This window comes from Pleuronectes platessa, chromosome 10 (assembly GCF_947347685.1).
Source record: "Pleuronectes platessa chromosome 10, fPlePla1.1, whole genome shotgun sequence".
NCBI classification, from domain to species: Eukaryota; Metazoa; Chordata; class Actinopteri; order Pleuronectiformes; family Pleuronectidae; genus Pleuronectes; species Pleuronectes platessa.
This window is the reverse complement of record NC_070635.1, coordinates 16,111,206-16,128,654: the sequence shown is the minus strand read 5'-3', so window position 1 is coordinate 16,128,654 and position 17,449 is coordinate 16,111,206. Positions and strand designations below refer to the sequence as shown.

The window sequence follows — 17,449 nt, the reverse complement described above, 5'->3', positions numbered from 1 at the left end:
GGAGGTGTGTTTAAATTTAGAGGACAAGAGGACAGACAGGTGGAGTCGCAGTCACTGGTTTGTTGGCAGGTTGCTGGTGGATGTAGGTTGTTTACCTTCCATCTACTGTTCTCACCTCACGGAGAATACTGCCATCTCTAGAACTGCTCACCCACAAGAATATGATTAAATATTTCTCTACTTCTGGCTGTTTTACACACTTCTGATAAAACACACACACACACACACAAACACACACCAACCCACGCACAATCACAGTTTCCCTGTCTCTGTCACACACAAAACAAGGCATACAGACCCCCACTCTCTCTCACTCACACACACACATGCACACACACACACTTGTCATTTCCTATGACATCCCCAGCCTCCATTACCTGCATACATTAACAGACCTCTCTGATGTTAAAAATTATCCATTCATACATTTGAATAATTCAGATTATTTTAAAAGCTGTGCACTCACTCACTTTTTTCTTTTTTCCAGATGGAAAGAGAGCTATTTACCTCAAATCGCATTTGAATAAATCCCATAAATCCTTTCAAAGTTCCCTCAGATAAACCAATCAAATACCCCCGTTGCGGGCTGACTGCCCAATCAAAATTAGCATTCATACTTGCAGCTTTTTCCACTATTATTATTCAAAAGACATCAAATAGCAAATCAAATTTCAGGGCCGGTTTGTGGGGCTCAATTTGTCTGTGATAAGAAAAAGGTGACTCCGAATGAGGGAGAAACAGGGGCACTGCCATAATGTAATTCCAAACCCAACAAAAATATTTGACAGAGTAAACAGCGTCCCTTTGCTTCATAAATGTGGCAGATGATTCTATTTGTTCAACAAAAGAGACATATTATATGTGACATGCAAAAAATATATTAGATGGCCTCGTCCCAATTATTCCTGAGATGAAACTCGCTTATCACACTCGCCAGTGAGTGTGTATGTGTGTGCGTTTGTCTGTTTGTGTGTGGGAGACACACATCTATAACATGGTCAACAAGCATCAGGAAACTCGGTTGAAAACAGTGAGTCTTACTGTTGGCATTGGCCATTAAATATGTATGTGTTTTGTTTATGTGAGATGATAAGAGTTGCAAAGACTAAGATGCAAGAAATGAGGAGAGTATACATGTGCATCTCAGAACCTTAATATTCCTTTATATGTATTTTTTATTTAAAAACAGTTTAATATTCCCATCAGTTATTGACAACAGGAAAGAGGAATATCACAAAATATTTGAATATTTCATTATGTATCTGAGTAAATTACTACTCATACAGTATACATACCATGTGTCTCTCAGTATGGTTCACTGCAAGCAGCTTTACTCATGGGGAAGACGACCATCGACACCCTCCACAAGGAGGATGAGCCACAGAAGGTCATAGCTCAAAGTGAGTTTTAAGCCCAAATCATCGAAATCTCAAAACAAAAAAGGCTTGAAGAATTTACTTTGAGACTAGAATATATGAATTCATCACCTTTTTAGTAAATATAATGCATAATATAAAAATGTTTAAGATGCACCAAAACATGTGAGTGATAGAAGATGTAGAGATATGAAGAGCTCACTCTGAAGGGAGAATCAAATGTTTAAAGGTTCACTGAGTGTAGGACTGGCTGCATCCACCACAGAGAACAGTGGAGAGACAGTGAAACCTCGTCTGTGTCCTCTCCCGTTACCCATCTCTGTCGCCGTCTCATCCAACTGTGTGTAAATCATAACAGGCGCTAACCTCCAGCTTCCTCTTTCTGTGTTTTGAAAACAACTAACCGTCTGGGACACTCATGCTTCCTGTGTTTTAACGAATTACAAACGCACATATCTGACGTCTAAACTGAAGTTTCTGCTTTGTACTCAACAACTCTCGTAAATCATCACCCGGTTTGTCAAGAATTGGTTTGAGCACATGCTGTTTTTTCACTTGTTAACTCATTTATTTAGTTACTTTAGTTATTTATTTTAGTTATTTGTTCATTAAGGCTGTGGCATCCTAATAGTTTTATTAGGATACATATTTGAGACAATTTTCAAACAAGCAGCCGCAAGGTAAATATTGACATTGCAGGTAGAGTAATAAAAGTAATATGAGTCACCAAACTTCTTGTCAGTAGGTTTTACACATGTAACTTTTCTCAAACAAGTTTAAAGGGCAGGTGTATCTTTACCCTGCACTGTCACCAACATCTCTCTCTCTCTCTGATGCAAACACATTCATACACACACACACGGACCTAAGTTCAAGCAGCTGGTGAGTTTGCCCTTCACTGCCCACCCCTGGGCGCTGCAGTGGTATGGATGCAGCTGTTTTAAAGAGTTCTGGACGGGATTTGGAAAAAGCCATGTCCTTGTCAAGGGTATATTCTCACTTTTTATTAGCCTGATATAAACTGAATTGATCTTCAGCCCAACAATAGTGCTCAGTCCAAAATTCCAGGGACCTTAACCCTTGGCAGTGTGGCTGAGTTGTAAAATACTCTCCAGCATCTTGACAACTCTAGACTTCAGGTTAATATTTCAGTTTTGTGCTGATACCTGCATCAACACCTCCACAGTCAAACAGCCTCAGGCCAGAATAAAAACAACATGGTGTGCACGAGTCTTGCAAATCACGACTCTTAAGTAGTGTGCGTTTGTGTTGCAACATTAATCTGATGACGATTTCAATCCCACTGCCTCGGAGCATTGCCCTCTCAGGTAAAAAGGGGTCCGTTGTTGAAACAGTCATGTGAATTTGCTGCTTTAAGTCAGCCATTATAAAGGTTCCTAACGCACTGGATTGCACCAACCAGTGTGGAGGATGCAAAGAGAGTAAGATGCAGCAGAGTCTTTAATCAAACAGGATAATTGCACAGATGCAGACATGTTGCAAGAACATTGTTAGAGAAGATAAATGTCTGAGCAGAGAGCTTAGTATCACCATGAACAATGAGATGTTCAGAAGGAGCAGAGAGAGGAAATGTTCTGTGTTAAGTAGCACATTTGTTTCCCTTAAGCTTTTTATCTGCATCATCACTGTTAAAGTCTTTTTTATTCCACTCACAAGTGCATTCAAGTTGCAAAAGGAATCATAAATCTAACCAATCTGCGAGATTATCTTACATAAATTTGTCTGTAAAAGCAATGAGTGAAACAAGCTGTGATTCGGTCAGATTTAAAACAAGCTTCTACTAAAACATGCAGGGTCAAATTCTCAGGTTCAACGACATTTAAATCAAGTGCATGAGCAATGAAATGTTAATGGGATGAGACAATTGACCTGAGGTTGTTATTCTCTGGGCATGAAGATCCCAAACGAAGCATCTGACATGAATTACGTGAGCAGGTTTGGTTGATATTATCATAGATACAAATGCATTACCTTCTCTCTCTGTTTACACAGATGCAATAAATATGTTAGACTTAATACCATTCAAAAACCCAAAAGGCATTGACAATAAAAGAAAAACACATAAAAGAGTAAGTACTATAACCTAGTCAAAGTAAGATTTGAGTTATCAATGTGCAGATTTGCCCTTGACTGACCCGCCTGGGGCTCTAATAGGCACATGGCCTGCTGTGCAGTTGGGGATTCTGGGAGTCTACTCTCAAGGAACAGATGCCAGGGCACAACAGCTGTTCATCTGGCATCGAACTCGAGCCAACTGGCCGGACCCTCTACCCAAGAACAAAAACATCAACATGTGTTACTAAAGCCTCACCCCCTCTTAACAGGAGAGACACACAAACCGGCATAAACACGGAGAACACATCATTGCAACACACTGGAGCCAATGATGAAAACACAAACACACACAGTGAATTGTAAGTGACATAAAACTTAGTGACAACAGCTCCAAGAGCCACATTTAATCACAGATACACAAAACAACTTAAACTCACCACTGTACACTCACCAAGAATAAAGTAAGCCAAACACAACCCTCTAAATCCAAAACCAGAACTTGCATTTTGAGAGCACAAATATATATAAATATATTGATCTCTATTAATTGTCAACACTGGATATTCTGTGACCAATATTATAATTGAAATGATGGAGCATAATTACACCTGCTTTCACAGTCATGTTACATAAGTGCCACAGAGATAACGTACTCACCCTGGAAAGACTGTCTGGCTCTCTCCACTAGTTCCTCAATGGGATAACTGGCCAGGTCTCCTCTGGCATGCTTGGTCTTGCAGTAGGTACAAGCATTCAGACACCTACACACACAGAAACAGACAAGGAGAGAAAAGAGAACTTAATGGCAGTATATTATGTGTGGAGGTTAGTTTGTTCATACATCATCACTGCACTCAGATGAATAATAAAACACATTGCACTTTGTTGTTGGCACTTACTCCATCAAAAAATCGAATATTTCACAAAAATATAAGAATTTGGGAACAGGGCTAAACTTTGCTCAGGTTGAAAAGATTAATTTAATTAAATGTAATAAAGTTCAATGTATCTTAACTTGTTACTTAATGTCAATCAATTCAATTTATGTATAATTTATGTTTTCATGCTTTACACTTGGTTGCAACACTTGCCAAGACAAGTATTTATTTGTCTCTGATCATTATGTTGTGCTTTACATAAAGCTAAAGAGTTAAATCCTTTACAATGTACCATCTCAAAAGTAACCAATCCAGTTATTGACATGTTCAATTGAATCAATTGATTGAGCATGAAGATGACATGAGATTTCTAAATGAAATCCACTCGTACACATGGAGAAGGAAGGAGGGAGAACAAACGTCTCTCTCTCTGCTAAACTGTTTATAAGGACTCCAGCTTTCCCAAATAACCGAGGACAGCTGCTGTCTCTCTCTGCCCGAGACAGGCAGAGGCAAGATTAGACTCAATGCTTTGTTTTGTTTTGACAAAGATTCATTCAAATTGACTTTGAAAGCAAAGGAGCAAGAAACTTTTTAATAAGAAACCAAATACGAAGAAAAAAAAAAACGAGAAATGCTGCTTCACACCAGCTCCACAAGCATCGCATGTAATCAACTCTGGACAAGTCTTTATTTAGGATGAAGGGGGCTTTTCTTCTGAAATCACTATTGAAAATGAGAAGAAAGGCCCCTGTTGAGAAGACTTTGGCTATTTGCTCTGTTAGGGTTGAATTGCTGACCTACAATTTGTCACACTGGTGTAAAAATACACACTGCCGTTTTTTCTTCTCACTCATTATTTCACTCTTGGCGTAACATTTCTGGAGACAGTTGTTAGTTGCAGTTGTTGCTAGAAGATTCTGCTGAGTGAACACAAGTTAATGCGATTAATTTAATTTGTGTTTGCAGGGATACATTAAAGGAAAAATCTTCTTTCTCATCGAGTAAATAATATTTCAGACATTTGTCATGAATCATCATTCCTGTCTTCTCATGTGTTCCAGTGTGGTGGTAAAAAAGTGAGCTTGGCCACTCCACCCTTAAAATGTAGAGGTTCAGTTTTTCTCTATAACTCAGCTGATGGTGACTAATGCTGCCACCTCAGGAGTTCAATCCCCAAGGGAGTCACATGTGAAATAACAGTGATGCAAAGTGATTTCCCATAAGCAGAACGCAGCAAGCCAAGTGGTGTTTTCTCTAAAAACTCCAATATACTTATAAAGAAAACAGCATGACCATCTATTAACAGCAGTGCTAATACAAAAACAAAGGGCCTATTAAATAAAGTGTCACAATGATAAAATGTGTTTGATGTGGGATTTATACTCCCCAGTGCAATAACAGAAACATCTTAGTAATGATTAATTACCATCAAATGCAGTGATATAAGGAAGCTACTGTGAGACTATGAAATCAGACTGGTGCAGCTAATGTGCGTAAACCCTGTATCTGTCCATAACAGACTCATAGAGGAAAAACAGGGATTCCCCTGAAGCTAAAACTGGTAAACAACACACAACTGCTGCTGGACTCCAGATACAGTTGTTGTCATGTTTACATGAAGTGTGTGAACGTTGCGTCACGCAGATTCCATTTAAAATCAATAAGAGCACTCGGCTAAAGTTGAATCATTATACTTCACTCCTCCACTTACTATTCAAAATATAATGTATCTAGTCAAAGTACAGTCAAGTCAAACTGTTATATAGAGTTGTTCAATATCATAAAGACACATTTGCCTGAAGGACTTAATCAGTTCCGAGCATGACATCCATCTAGGATGAGTGTCTCTGCGACGTGTAGAAATACAGAAAACCCATTGACTTCAAGTTTCCACTACACACTGACTGAAGTCTATTCTGGTAATTCGCTCCATGAGGAGCAGCGACACTGCAGATTAACATTTCTACATAGCTCCAGAGTGCGACCAACACACAAACAACATCCGTGAAGTGCACATAAAAACATTCAGCTGGTCTGTCTCTGTGTATTTTAGTTCGTTGCGTCTTCTCCGTCAGTGAGGCGGAGTTTACACTCACACGCACAGGCCTCGCCCCCACTCACACACAGACCGGAAGTGAAGCAGAGATGAGAGAGAAGAGCTCGTCGAACAGCGGCAACAAAAAGTTGGAATACAGGGTTTAAGCGTTGGACCGCCAATGCAAAACGATTAGCGCTGCTGCTTCAGGATCAGAGTAAAAGCAGCGGTTGGTTTGTACCATGTCAGAGTCTCCTATCAGAGTCTCCTCCCTGCAGTCACTTTATACTTTAACAATAAACACCAATACGCATCACTAGTTATCTGGACCTGAACAGTATATTAGTTTATTTTGTGTTTGTTTGATTTGCTCAAGAGTTTATGGGGCACACATTTAAACACATTGAGAAAAAGTCCAATATTTGGTACACACTCCGCTCATCTGTCACAGTCAACACGAGAAGCGCACAGCCAGGACCTCAGGGTTAAAGTGACTGGAACGATTCGGATTCATGATCCGACATCATTGATTAATAACTTAATAAATATAAATGTGATGTATGTGTGTGAAGAGCAGCGGAGACGGGCAGACACACACATAATCTATATAATATATAGTTTAAACGCTGCAATAGTCACATCATACAATACAAATCCAAAAGCTCAAAATCATAACCAACCTGTTTACTAAGCTGCTAACATTAACCCTGTGCCACCAAGAAAATGTGCAGACTCATTTGTTTATTTGAATCCACTCCAAAACTTGTCATTGAAATCTGTGCAGTAGTTCGGGAAATATAACCATCTTGGCGAGGGTATTTAAAAAATGCAGACACCATGATTCAGCTCAAATGCTGTGAGGTCCAAATACAAAGATGGTGTTTTAAAATGACTTTTCAGATCAATGGCTTGGTTAAATGTAATTCAAAATTCATATTCAGATACTGCAATGTGACCAAAGTCCACCACTGTTGTCTACTGAGTAGATCCATTACTAAAGTCCTTACAAAGCAGCAATACAAAGCTGTGTAATCTATACAAAATAAGATGACTTATTAAAAACAGGTCGATCCTGTTTGGGGTAAGACACACCTATAGGGTTTTGGTCCCTCTTTTTTCACCCCATTTAACCGGGCCGGGCAACATCTCCATTAAAGACACACTGAAACACCTACAATATCTTCATAATCATTCTGAAACACATCTGCAACGCCAGGAGCAATTTTTAATGTCACCATGGAAAAAATCAATCCGTCTCTCGCTCTCAGGGTATTGCTTTATCCTAGTTGAGGGCACTAAAGATGGCAGCTAGGTCACAGGACCTCACTGTGGAGAGAACACAGACAGATGGGGCCCTGCATGCGCGCACACAAACACACACACTTACACCACCAGGGGGTCCATCCATCTTAATGTGATCAGGCCCAGCTGAGTGGATCACACCAACATTAATCTCAAGAGACAGTCAGTGGCCAGTTGGGGGGTGTGTGTGTGTGTGTGTGTGTGTGTGTGTGTGTGTGTGTGTGTGTGTGTGTGTGTGTGTGTGTGTGTGTGTGTGTGTGTGTGTGTGTGTGTGTGTGTGTGTGTGTGTGTGTGTGTGTGTGTGTGTGTGTGTGTGTGTGTGTGTGTGTGTGTGTGTGTGTGTGTGTGTGTGCTGCTGCTGAACATTCATCCAGTATCACAACAACGCATTAGCAGTTTCGACCTCTCCATCAGCCTAAACAGACTGCGACAAGTAGTCAGCACCCTTAGACTAACACTGACTGAAGGAAAGGAGCAGTGTCACTCTCTCTGACACACACACATCTGCTGGAGGAGAGGAGAGGAGAGGAGAGGAGAGGAAAAGTTGTATTTCGATTCCATCCAGCAACCCTCTAAAGAGCAGTTTAAAATAATACAGCTCTTGATGACGATACTTCAGTGATGTGACTGGAAAGGAGAAAAAAAGATCTTTAAGAATTAAAAGCCAAATGTTTCTCCTCCTTATCAAGCCTCCATCCCCTCCCTTCTTTCTTTCTTTCTGTCCTCCCGCCATCCTGTTTCGTCCCAGTTAATTAAACCACAGAGGTAGCTGTTGTACCTGACAACAGTGTAGTTCATCAACGAGTTACAATGAGACAGGCTACCTCCCCAGTGTGTGTGCAAGCGTGTGTGTGTGTGTGAGAGAGAGAGAGAGAGAGAGAGAGAGAACTATTGTGTGGCTGCAGCCTTGAAAAGGTAACAAAGAAAGGAAAGCCCAGAGGTTTTTCTATACATTTGTAAACCTCCCTCGACAAACACACACACACACACACACACACACACACACACACACACACACACACACACACACAATAATTCCCTTCAGACAAGCTCCCATGTGCAGCAAGTTAAAGACACAGCTTGGGAGAGAGTTGAGCAGGAAAATGGTTTTCCCGCTGATAAGCATTTAGGGTCTTCACATTAATTAAAAAATGCATGTGTGCATTAATGTAAGATCGTTGTGTGAGTGTGTGTGTGTTTGTTCATGGGGTATGTATTCTGTCAGCTTGAAGATGCAATTATGAAAACAAAGCTTTAAACTGTTCGGGGAAGTGTGAGCGCTGTGTAAATTGTACAGCCAGATTATTCATTGCTCTCATTGTTAAGAGCGGGAGCCGGGTGGAGTATGTGAGCAAAACAAAATTATAAAACTGCGATCATATGAGCGAACAAAGCGCACGGCCTGTAAGTTTACTATTAGTGTCATCTCAAAGTCAAAGTTGGAGGCTGCAAAATAATGTGGAGTCAAGGCACAAAGAATAATGACACAAAGGAGCAGAGACCTATTAGGCGCAGAGAATAGGAGGATGATTAGTTATTCAGAGACAGGTTGGCAGCTAAATCCAGTTTAGTCTTAATATCACTGTAACAAGAAAGAACCTGCTTGTATTCAAGTTGCATGGGAACGTTGACTGAACAGCAATGATCTTGTGGGACTCGGATAAAGACGATACCTCTCATTATATCGTGTTGGGGGTTCTAATGTTAAACTGTAATCGGGATTCGGGATTAAACACAAGTTTCAGTGCTTACTGCTTGTGGAGTTTAATCTTCTGCACAGCACGCTTCTCAAGCAAATAAATGTGATGCTTTTTAAGGAGAAACTGAGCTGCAGCAGTTAATGAAAAGCAAGATAAATACAGCTGCGAGAAAACTGCAGATACCGTCTGCCCTTGTTTGTGGATGTAATTAGATGATGATGTGTTGAGTACGTGATGGGGGATGTCTCTGTGCACAACAATCAATGCAAGTATGTCAGTACCTATATATATATTTGCTTATATTTGATTGACACCTAAAAATTCTCAAAATAGGCATTTGACTGACAGAAACTTACAATTTGTAATTAACCAACACATTGTGTTTGATCCAGACAACGTAAGAGGATTTTTAGAAGAGGCTGACAGGATTTAAGTTTAAAGAGTTTAAAATTGAACTTACTGTTCACACAGAAAAATACTTTTGCGCTTATTAATATAAATATCTCTGGTCAGACTTAGAAGTTCTCTCACCATTATTTCACATTGTATTGTTTTTGCATTTTTGTGTGTTGGACAAGTGTGTGCGCGTGTGAATGTGTCTCTCCTTTCATCTGTGGCGAGACCAGTGTGTGCGTGCGTGTGCGTGTGTGTGTGTGTGTGTGTGTGTGTGTGTGTGTGTGTGTGTGTGTGTGTGTGCGCGTGTGTGTGTGTGTCAATGCAGCTGAGGCCCATTTCTCTGTGTTCAATTCAGCCTTTGTGTCTGACCTCTTGAATTTTGTTATTTAGTCTCGCGTTCCCACTGTTGCGCGTTGAAACAGTGTGTTTGTGTGTGTGTGTGTGTGTGTATGTGTGTGTGTGTGTGTCACATGCTGACCTTAGACTTCAGTAACTACTACAGCAGCCTTGCTTGTTGTTTTGACTGGAGGGACATGACATGTGCTTGTGTGTGAAACTACAGCCTCATTTCTATGAAGGAGCCGGGACTGTTCTGCCAACTTCTTGTTTTGTCTGAGGAAAAACCTCAAGACAGTGTTTGTACTAGATCAGCCGCCCATTGTTACTGGACATGAATGGTATGATGTTTACTTATTATCGAACCACCAGTCTACTGATGAAAAAGTGGTAGAGGAGCTGATCTGAAGAGTGACTTTAATGCTCCGACAGCTGATTCTCTACCTTAGTGAACCCTGTAATGTGTAACTGAGTCAGTCTTGAAAAAATAAGCTGACTTTATAAATGCACTAATAGATTACTTTCCAGACCTGATCACAACTTTATAAACCACTGGATAATTCACTGGAAGGATTAGTGCCTGGCCGTCTGGCTGACTGACTGTTTTACTGAGTCACTGGTCAATAAGTGTGTGACCCACTAAACCTGGGCGTGTATCAGAGAAGTTAAGAGAAGGCTTCAGAAGAAATTCTACATTTTGTGCAGTGATGTATTATGTCAATGTTTCACAGATCTGTAAACCAGGATCAGACTACACAATAAGAGCTGGATAACAGCATGACCCAGAAGACGTAATGCTTTGAGTTTGTTCAGAAACCATCAACAAAGTATTGGTCACAGCAATCAATTGTTTTATATCATGTATTTGTCATAATGAACAAAAAGCGTGGCAGCATCAAGGGCACCTGAACAACATCCTAACACCATCCTTCCATGATGGGTGTTGTCACCTCTGTGACGTTGACCAATGGGAACACAGCATTCTGCCGCAATACACGAAGCACCATGATGATGTCATTGGCGACGAGATCAAACAGTGAAAAAGAATAAAGGTTTTTAGTCTTTTCCAAGAAAAAAGAGTCAGTATTGCACACAATGCATCGGACACCAAGTTGGTTTACGTCCTTCTACACATGTGTTTCCTTTCCAAAGACATCATGCACATCGTAAAAGATGGCCAACAGAGATTGGTCAGGGGCAACATATAGTCGGTCAAGTCTCTCGGCTAAGAATCTTTAACTATATATCGCCCAGTCTGACACAGTAACCAAAATTATTTTAAAGCACCAGGATCAACAGAGGCAGTGGTGCACCAACATTCTGTGTTTTCTTTCTGTCCAGAGCTCACAAGAGTGAAAACTATTCTGCAGCTGATGATGATGTAACCCTATTGACAGTTTGACAGTGAAGATGGCTTCAGTACAGGACCTCAGGACATGGGAATCTGCTGAGATGTCTTAAGGTAATTACACAGTATGCCATTAGTTAAGATTATGTTACCAGTGACCTTGTTCCCCCCTAAAAGAGCACATACATTATGTCTGAGTCACAGACAGAAAGCCTGATTTGTGGGTTAATGTTTGTGTCTGACAACTGTGGTCCATTTAACTCTTAGAAAGAAAACATGTAGGAAACTGGTTTGTGTAAATAGTCTGTTAGATGATCAGTTTGTGCGGTGTGTGTGTGTGTGTGTGTGTGTGCCGGTTTGGGTGTGTGTGTATGACACTGGGGCTAATTCAGTTACTCAGGGGTTCTATAGTGTAATGCCTTGTAATGACACACAATCTCATTTTGTCCAAGGAGACACATCAATCTTTAGGATTTACTGTGGGGAGCAGAGTCTCTCCTGTTGTGTGAGTGCAGGGAGGACAGTTGATGCAGTGCACGTGTGTGTCTCTAGGGCATGTATTTGTGTGTTTGTGTGTTAAGCAGTGGGAAAGAGGGAAATGGAATAATATATCCAGACCAGTGGAGCTGAAAACTACCCACACACTGGTTTGATAAACAGCAGGAAAGGCCACTGTGGTTAAGGTGTGAGTGTGAGTGTGTCACTTGAAGAGTGTCTGCATATGATCATGTGCCATGAAAAAAAAAAGTGTGTTTGTTTGTGTGCCTTAAAGTCAAATAGAATATGTTATGTGTACATTGTGCATTCATGCGTTCCTACAATAATCCACAATATGTACGTGATCAGAAACCCTGGTGTTAACACCCCTCACTATTCTGTAACTCTACTTCCCTGAAGCACATCAGCACATTCCCTCCCTGTTTGTGGAGCTGCTTCCTTCACATGATGCCTTTTCCTCAGGGAGGAAAAACAACACAAAAGAAAATAAGAGTGAGATCATGACCAGCGATCAAGAGAATGAAAATACAATCATGTAAAGGAGTGTAAAGTGGCATTTGCTTTTAAAATGGTGGTAAGATATGGACAAATTATCTAAAGTGGAGTAGATATAGCTCTTTCCATTAGTGTCTTGGTATGAACAAGAGGAAAAATAAGAGACTTCTCCTGTGCCTCTCTGTGGCATCTAATATAAACTGGCTCCTTTTTCTTTTTTAGCCGTATTCCCTTCCTCACTGCAATTGCCAGAGCAACTCAAATTAACAAAGACCACATAGAGTTGGCCTGATTCAATTTGCTTTTAACCCAGCTAATGACTTCCCACTCTCCCACCCTTTCGTCTTTATACCACATTCCCCTTTTTCTCTCACGCTGACACTTTTCTCTTCTACCCTTAAAGTGACTCTACTCTTCTTTACGCAACGTTCTTTCATACAAAGTGTGTCATCAATGAGCTCGGCTGTGTCTTTTTTACCCCGCCATGTGGAGGCCTCTGTATCACAAAGAGTTCAACTGATCTCCAAAAAGAATGTGTTGCACATAGGTCTGAGAAAATAACCCAAGAGTGGATCGGTATATAAAAAGTGCCATAGATATGAAACTCGAGTATCAAACAGTAGTTACAAACTGCAGCTCCAACAGGATGTGTGGTTGTAAAGAGATTTCTTGTCTGTTCAAGACGATCTGATGTTTGCATGTTGTTGTTACAAGAAACAAACAAAGAAGGTTTCTATTTTCCTTAAGTAAACAGAAGCTTATCAGAAAGATACAGATAACAGATAAAACATTGAGAGTGTGTGTGTGTGTGTGTGTGTGTGTGTGTGTGTGTGTGTGTGTGTGTGTGTGTGCTGCTGCTCTTTGTTATTCCAGCTGTGCAATGCTGTGTCAGAGTTTTCCATTAATTAACTAGACTGCTTCATGGGGAAATAAGATATTTATTTACACTAATAACAACATAAAAGATCTCTAACTATGTGTTTTGAATGACTGCATCATTATAGATCTCTCTGTCTCTCTCTCTCTCTCCCTCCCTCTCTCTCCCCCTCTCTCTCCCTCTCTCTCTCCCTCCCTGAGCAACAGGAGAAATCCAGTTCGCTATTACATCATTTTCATCGCCAACTTCAAGTAAATCATTTTTTTGTCTCCATTTACACTGTTAAAGAGTGTGAACATTCATTCTGGCCCTTGCATACTAACTGGAGTAACATCTGGCCACAAAATTTGCTTACGTACATGTACAGAACCAGAGATCCTCCGGAGTTCCTATGTAGAGGCTGAATGTTTGAACGCAAATGTCTGGGTGAGAGCCTCTGGAGTTTCTGTGGACTTAATTCAAAGGGGCAGGTGGAGAAAGCCACAGAAACTCCAGAGCGGAGGTAAGAGGGGATCCTCTGCTGGATTCACAGGGGTATGCAGGAGAGTTGATGACGTTGAAGAAGCATAGCCATATATATAGAAGCCTTCAACATGTCAAGAAGTTTGTGTTGATAAGAGCCGCTGACGGTGTCGATGTGATGTAAACAAAGCCATGTGATCTATGCAGTGGTATAAATATGTTATGTCCTGTCTCTGCCTGCTGCGTCACCCCTCACCTGCATCCTCCATACCGTTTGTTGCTATTGCTAAAGCGAGTGGAGAATCTCCCACTGCGTTAGTCATGTGTGAAAAGAAAGTCAAGACCCAAACCTATTAAGTTCCACGGAGGACATGTCTGGAAACAGCTAAACAGGAGTAGTTAAATACTAAAAGTACTGTTTTCATGGTAATAAATTTACTTCTGACATGCGGCACATTGCTTCTCTGGTTGTGGCTTCACAGTCAACTTCTCACCCTGTTCCTGCTTGTTCTGAGCCTTATTGTTTTTCTGTGCATCTCGACGTCTGTGACCTCAGATTTACTTCTCCCTCAGCCGGTCACAGACGTGAACGCTACACCTTGAGCACAATGGTTAACACAAATCTATGTAAAGGTCAGGAGCAACGTTGATAAGAGCTATTATTCCACCGTGTCAGCCTGGAGAGTGGAGAGAGAAGTTTTGGCAGCCAGACACAAATCACAGGAAACAGGCAGCGAACACACTAAGACTCAGTTAGCTAACATAAACATATTCACAGTGCAAAGTAACACACCAGCATGCAGGCACTTTTCACTCGGTCTCTTGCGGCTGTGTTTACACAGTGTGTGTTTGTATTTTGTTACAGTAATTATTCGTGATTGTACAAATCAAGGATTTGGCAGAGATAATGCTGTGTGAGGGATGAGCCAGTAGCCTCTTTGAACCCCAGAAAACAAACAGAGTAGAAACCAACACGGAAAAAATATGAGATTATTACTTTCTAGCTTGAGTAAAGCATTCAAAATATGAATGTTTAAAAGGTATTAAATATCTATTTAAACCCCAGCAATGGCAACAGGGTATATTCAACATGGCTTTATGGCCAGATTAAATTAGCTTTCTGTTGGGTATATAAATATGTTATTATTAGTGTCACAAGGTGAAAAAAAGAAAATAGGGGGAACTGAAAAGAGGGAACTGAACCAAGCGAAGTGAATGAAATAGCGTATGAGTTCCAAGGTTATGTTTTCTTCTCCCTGCATGGGTGAGGCCTGTGACAAAGAGAATATGATGTTTCCACCCCTCAATAACAAAAATCCAGACGGTTGGATTTTATTGTATTATATCTTTGGTTCTATTAAAGAGAGTTAGAGTAACCCCACAAGGTTTTTATGGAGAATAATGTGCAGGTTGTAAATGAGTCAATATCATCAGCAATATGTTTTCACTGTGTCGTACAATATGTAAGAAAATGAAATCAAAATAATAAATATTTAAGAATGACAATGCAAAAAGGTTGCACTATGCATGATCACAGACACTGAACTTGACTTTCATTACAACAAACTCCACAGTGGTGCGGGCCTCCATAGCTGCTTCCAGACATGCACAAAATGAGACAATATCCTGAAATGTATACAGAGTGTGTGTGTGGTGAAAAACAGAAATTGCAGTTACTTCGGATACTTTTCCTGCCAGGACAAATAAAATCCAGCAAACAAGTGGGCCGTGTTGATTTCTATCACAGAACAGACTCGAAACTGGAGGAATACAGATATCTCAGGATGACAAACATAGCGCAGAAGATGTCAGATTGGAAAATGACATTTAAGAGCTTCTGGCTATAACGTCCGATGCCGGTATGCTGTAAACAAAAGCCATAAAACAAGAGCTTTCTGCAAGGTAATTTACACATCATAATGTGCTTCCTGTAAGCTCTACCCAGGTGCCACCTCTGGTCTCAATGCTCTGGAAATGTTCCTGTTGTTATGACGCACCTGACTGGGACAATCTCCAGCTGTGCTCTTTGTGTATTTAAGGACAAATTCACACAAATGAACTTTAATTTCTCAGATATTTTTTGGGTAAACATGTCTGAAAACATATGATGTCAATATTAATTCAACCTCCAATAGTTGTGATGTAAGAACGGCCAGTGTGGCTATGACACATCAAGGCAGCAGTTCTTCACTCGTGTGTTTGAGAGAGTGCGCTTAGACTACAAGAAACCCTCTTCCACTGCCTATTCCCTCTGAGCCATCTCCTCTACCTGCTGGATACAAATGATGAAGTTGGTTATTGGGCTCAGGTTAGGGGATCATTAACACCTGACTTAAACACATCGCAATAACAATGACAGAGACTGTTACTGCCAAAAATGTGACTTAATACAGAACGTGGAAGACACCGATAATGGAATGAAACGAACTGTAACAGTGGAACAAAGGGCTCTTTTTTTTTTTAATGCCAGGAGTCTAATGGCAAAGGTTCACACAATCAGACACAGCAACAAATACACACACGGGTTTAATGACCCATCCTGACTGAGTGGCAGTAAATTCCTTGTTTATGATGCTGAAGCATCACGATTCAACTTGCTCACAAAAGGGCTTTTATTGTGTCACACACACACACACACACACACACACACACACACACACACACACACACACACACACACACACACACACACACACACACACACACACACACACACACACACACACACACACACACACACACACACACACACACACACACACACAAAGAAGGAACCATTAGTGTAGCCTGGGGCATAACAGTCACATAGGCACCAGCTTCTCTACTACCATCAAGTGTGCTAAAACTGGGACAAAAAACAGAGCATTAGACAGACATGAAGTCTTTTTCCAGTTTAGGGCTGAATGGAAAATGAACTCTACCCTCAGGCTTATCTGTTTGCATAAAGAAGTTATGGACGGAGCAACATAAGAGACGACCCAAACCTAAATGCTGGCGACCGCATCATAAGAACAGCCCAACATCCGCTGCAGAGGCAAGAACACAGACAAATTCAAAGCAGCCATGTCTGGTTCAGCCCTATGTTGAAAAACGACATCAGTTTACATATTTCAAGTATTTTTCTCTCTCATGCTGCGCATTCATCAACGACTATTCCATCCATCGCTGACCATTCAATATGAATAGACAACACGTGAAAAAGCTTTTGTTGTACAGTTGCAAATCCAAACTTTCACAAGGTTTCAGAGGTCCATTTATCAAATGCTGTCTAATCCTCGAAGCATTTCAAGTATTTCTCTGTTAAATGCGTCTTATCAGCCGCTATTCCAGCCACTGCTTTACCGCTCTCGCTGACGGCTCAATACAGACATACAAAATCTGTGAAAGAGCTTTGTGCTGTATTGTTGCAAATACAAACTTTAATATGACAGAGGTTATGCTAGAGGGTTGGCATTTTCAAGAGCTGCTTCAAAGTAGATAACTTCCTTGAAAAAACAACAACCTTGGCTGTTTGATTATGGTCAATTCTGTATCACTTCATCTTCGCATTTTAACTTTCAAGGTCACCAGAAAGATGAAGTGATTTTGATTAAGTTTTCTATTCAGGGAGGTGAGATTCAATGTTTGGTATCAAATATTATTATTTATGATAAGATATTTTAAAATG

The 17,449-nt window shown here is 40.6% G+C and overlaps 1 protein-coding gene across 1 annotated transcript in view; it reads right to left on the bottom strand.

The window, feature by feature from the left end:
* The window catches only part of cdkal1 (CDK5 regulatory subunit associated protein 1-like 1), a 236,898-nt gene that overhangs the window by 133,591 nt on the left and 85,858 nt on the right, over positions 1-17,449 (bottom strand). The window contains exon 8 of the mRNA XM_053431777.1: positions 4,110-4,213. Within this exon, the coding sequence (XP_053287752.1) occupies positions 4,110-4,213 (104 nt within the window). The remainder of the gene's footprint in view (positions 1-4,109; positions 4,214-17,449) is intronic.